General features: G+C 50.6%; 1 protein-coding gene across 1 annotated transcript; it reads right to left on the reverse strand.

Annotated features, from left to right (window-relative positions):
- Positions 1 to 1,966: 1,966 nt before the first annotated feature.
- On the reverse strand, positions 1,967 to 4,277 carry lrrn2 (leucine rich repeat neuronal 2). Its single transcript, XM_076267899.1, has one exon. The coding sequence runs from the start codon at positions 4,275 to 4,277 to the stop codon at positions 2,058 to 2,060; it is 2,220 nt and encodes a 739-aa protein (XP_076124014.1). The 3' UTR covers positions 1,967 to 2,057.
- Positions 4,278 to 4,723: the final 446 nt, after the last annotated feature.

Here is a 4,723-nt window from a genome sequence, read left to right on the forward strand (position 1 = left end):
TTCCTAAGGCACCCATTTTTAGAAAGTGGGTTCTTCACCATAAGTAGGATTCACTTGAGGGTCTGAGAACATGGGAGAGGGGCATGCTGGGATGGAGGAGGACTGCACCATCTGCCTCAGAGAGCTGGGGTATCTCTCGGGCCTCGAGCGGTTCTCTGCTCTTTTTTAGGGGGGTGGGGGCTGTTCTGAAGCTTGTTAGGATCTGTAGTAAACCACTTGCTAGTATATTTTAATGGCATGTTTGCATATTTATGGCCACACAATAGTGACGGAACCTACAAATGATTCCAGTTATTTGCTGGAGTTGAAAGAGCTTAAGGCACATGATAAAACTGTGACATTTCTCATGCTGGAATGTGATACGAGGCAGTTGTGATAGTATACCAGAACAGTAGAGTCAGGCTGTGATGTATCAGTCCAAAATGTTTTAATAATAGCTCAAAATAGTATTTAACACATAAGTCATCTAAATTATCTTTGAAAGAGAAGCAGTACATTGAATAGGAAATTCAGATCGATTTATGTACAGCTTAGGGTAAAAATCAAACATAAAATGAACCAGTTACCAAAAGAAGGTTATTACAGGGCATTTAGAGGGGATTAATGAAACATGAGGACACATCAATCACAGATAGACAAAAAACGGAAACGAAGCCGGGCTACCATAAAATGACGTTACATTAGAAAATGGTCTCCCGCTACTCAGCCAACTGGAGTGAAGATAGAAGCACAGACTCCTGGGTGCTTCGCATGTCTGTTACATCAGACGTCTCGTCTTGCTCCTCCACCGTCTTCCAACCTACTTTTTGTCCCTCTATCAAACTCAAAGTCAGTCTGGCTGGGATGCAGTTTTGGCGGTTGCACCCAGCAATCTGAGCGGGAGGAAAACAAAGGTCATGTCATTGGCCGGCTTCTCAGTTCTCAAAGAGGAAATGGCACTCTTGTCTGCTGTTGCTGTTGCTGTGGCATTTTCACTGCGTGAGAGAGATCGCGCCATCGGCCCCTCACAGTAAGACAGACACAGAAATCCCTCTTATATGTCACTGGCATCAAATGCTGGCTTGTCTTGCCGCAGGGGAAGGGAGGCTTGTGCCAAACCTCCCCGACCCTCCCTCCCCCCTCACCCCCACAGAGTGTCCTCCAGCTTTTTTCCTTTGTTACCTTTTTGTGAACTTTTCCCCCTTCTCTCTCCATCACGTTTGAGGACACATGAGTCTTAACAAGAGTCGCATAGGCATTGTGAGTCACAGTAGGTGCAGGGTCTGCATCACCCAGGTGCTCTTTTCATAGGCTCATGAGACTGAATTGCTAAACCACAGATGCCACCAAACTAAAAGAATCGTCCATCTTACGCTTCAGGGCTGTTCGGGATGCTGATGTGGAACTGTTCATTTAATGAACTGTTCTTCTAGTGGACCTGCTTCCTGTGTTCACTGGTATTTTTACCTGTGACGACACAGATGTGAACAAAAATTCTGCACGCCCTAGCAACAGCACTATTCTCATTGCTTTTCCCATAAAGTAATTTTAGTCTTAAAAAATAGAAAAGTACCTTCTTTGCCTTTTTTAACCTGAACAGATGGTAACTGGAGGTCTTTTTGCCCCAGACTCATGTGGTTCTGGGTTGACCCACTTTATCTTATGTGAACCACCGTTCAAGTCAGTTCACTCTCTTTCTTTTTATGAAAAAATATATTATTACACATTTGGACATCTCTTATACAGATCGGTTGAGTTCATTGATAGTGTAAAAGTCAACTGTTCCTTTTTTTTAGCGTGACTCTGAAACTCTGTTTTCATGATGTATACATCTGAATACATTTACGAATGTTTTCAATATATATATTGTATGTATACTCTTTATAAATTTGTATAAATACCAATAAATCATTTTTTACATTGTTGAAGAGCAGAGTCTCTTCTCAGTTTTATGGTGTGAGTTGTGTTATATTCCAATTTGAGTTAGGACTTGGGTGTGGTTGTTAGTTCTGGAACCTGTCGACAGCTTCACCAGACTTCTTGTTGTTGTGAATTCCTTGATGTCTGACGTTGTCCGCTCAGCATTTCTCCAGTGGAGGATCCTGAACTATCGGGGTCTGTTGACACTTCAGGAGCTCTTTGCTGTTGGTATCTTCTGCGGACTTCCCGCCCTTATCAGGGCAGCCCTGCTGCTCCTGCTGCTGCTGCTGCTTCTGGGAGAGAGCAAGAAGAGGAGGGGGAAGGGCATAAAGGACAGGCGCTGCCATGAAAGCTTTGGCCTCCTGTGACATGAGCATGGTGTGTGGCTTCCCCATCTCTTCCTCCTTCCAGCCGAGCGAAGCTCCGCCCTGACACGTCCGTGCGGCGAGTAGGAGGAGCAGCGCGGACACGGCGAGCAGCACGGCGGGGGTCAGGTCGGGCGTCTCGGCTGTGGCAGGCAGCTCTTTCGTCCGGAGGTGGACGCACGATGTCTCGTTGGGGCCCACGTGCAGGCAAACCTTGTAGTGTGTGCCGGGCTGCAGGCGCGTGAGGTTGAAGCCGCGGGTGCCGGCCAGGATGCGTCGGCTGTGTCGGCGCGTGTCCTCCAGACTCCCGTTGGACAGCCATGAGAGCCGGGCGGCGGGGACGTTGCGTCCTGCTTGCCAGGAGAGCAGGGCATAGCGCTCCCTCACGTCTCGTACCTCCAGCTTGTCTTCGCTGGGTTGGGCAGTCACCACCGGGGTCCATGCCACCCCCTCCACTCTCAGGGTCATGCTCCGCGTGTCGGCCCCCACCAGGTTTTGGGCCACACAAGTGTAGAACCCGGCCTCCTCTGGTGTGACCCCCAAGATCTCCAGCGTTCCCTCAGTCAGGACCTGGTAGCGCCCGTAGCTGGTGGAGGGGGTCAGTCGAATCCCTTTGGGAATGACCCAGTAGATAGCTGGTTCTGGCTCGGCCAGAGCCCGGCAATGCAGGGCAATGTTCTCGCCATGTTTTATCTGGATGAAGGTGGGGAAGGTGCTGGGGGCGATGAGCGGCAGGCAGCTGTCGGCCATTTCGCGGAACGACACATCCTTGACCCGCTGGGCCTTTAGCTCTGGTGGCTCAGAACAGAAGGTGGACTGGGGCTCAATAAAGCGTACGGGCTTGTCGTTGTCTGCACCCATCCATCGGATAAGGCAGTCACAGCGGATGGGGTTGGTGTGCAAGCTGATCTCCTGCAGGTTGGGTAGAGAGAGGACTGTCTGCCGGTGAAGGGCGCTCAGGGCATTGCTGTTCAGCATCAGACTCTCCATGCTGGACAGGCGCTGGAAGGCCTTGGGGTGGATGTAAGCGAGACGCGGGTTGTTGGTAATCTCCAGCTTGGTGAGCTCCGGAAGGTTCTCCATGGCAGAGTGCTCGATGGATACCAGCTCATCCATATTGTTCAGGCCCAGCTCCTTCAGGTGAAGCATGTCCCTGAAGTCTCCCTTCTGCACTAGCTGGATCGGGTTCTTGTTCAAATCGAGGAACTTCAACTCTGGAAGCTTCTGCAGGGCCTCCTTGGGCACTTTGGTCAGCAGGTTGTCGTAGAAGGAGATGCTCTCCAGGTTGGTCAGCCCCTCAAGGGATCGGTCAGACAGCTCGCGCAGACCCATTCCTGCCAGAACCAGGCTGCGAAGGGAGGCAAGGGGCTTGAAGTTGAGGTCCTGTATCGTATCCACCGGGTTCCCACCGATCATCAACACCTCCAGCAGGGGCAAGTGGTGGAACCAGCGCCTGTCGATCACCACCAGCTGGTTGGAGTTCAGGTGTAGTCTGAGCAGGTTCTTCAGACCCTTGAAGGCCCCGGGGGCGATGCTCCGCAGGCGGTTGTGGTTCAGGTAGAGCTCCTGGAGACTCGGCAGGCCCGAGAAGGCGGCGTCGGGCAGGTGCCTCAGTTGGTTCTCCTCCAGGTGGAGGCTCAAGAGGGAGGGCAGCTCTGTGATGCGGACCTGGCGTGTGGTGCTGAAGCTGTTCTGGGAGAGGTCCAGCTCGGTGAGATTGGCCAGGCCATCCAACTCACTCTGCTCCAGGGAACTGATGAGGTTGCTTTGCAGCCGGAGGGTCTGCGTGTCAGTGGGAAGTGACGAGGGGAGAGAGGTGAGCAGGAGGTTGTTGCAGTCAACCGTCGGGGCCTCCTTGTAGACAGACTGGGGCGAGTACCAGGGCTTGATCTGACACACACACTGATAAGGACAGGCCACCCTCCAGGGCATGGAGTGAATGACGAGGGAGCTGGCCACTCCAAGAAGCAGGTGAGTTTGAAACAGGAACATGGTAATCTTCAGCATTTTCATTATTTTTTACTTTTTTCCCTCCTTGGGATTTAACCTCTATGATATTGTGCGCTGGAAGCTTATGAAACAAGCAAGTCTCTCAGAAAAGTTTATTCACTGATCTTTGAAGTTAAAGGAAAGTTTTAGCTTCAGTGAAGTTTAGCGCTGACATTGTCTGTTTCATAGTCTCCGCTTCTCTTAAGTTGTCAGTGAGATTGACGTGAGCTGAGGTTCGCTCTCCTTGCATGTAAGCCTTTGGACAGGGAAGCTCTGTACCCTGATTCTTACGATAGGGATTTCTCTCTCTCTATCTGTCAGTGAGTCACGCTCACATAGTGGCTTCGGTGGATATCACAGAAGGATACCAGACTGGATCGTATCTGTAAAAGAGAGGGAGAGAGGAAGAGAAAAATAGAAATGTTTAGTGTTTATAATCATGAGCATAAACGACTTGCAGTACATTAAAA

Source organism: Alosa pseudoharengus, unplaced genomic scaffold (genome assembly GCF_046254945.1).
Source record: "Alosa pseudoharengus isolate Yale_2024_CS ecotype anadromous, Long Island Sound unplaced genomic scaffold, YU_APseudo_1.1 YU_APseudo_1.1_scf_5, whole genome shotgun sequence".
NCBI classification, from domain to species: Eukaryota; Metazoa; Chordata; class Actinopteri; order Clupeiformes; family Clupeidae; genus Alosa; species Alosa pseudoharengus.

Bases quoted from the DNA above. Each gene is read 5' to 3' on its own strand.
- lrrn2 (XM_076267899.1), bottom strand. From the start codon at position 4,277: ATGAAAATGCTGAAGATTACCATGTTCCTGTTTCAAACTCACCTGCTT.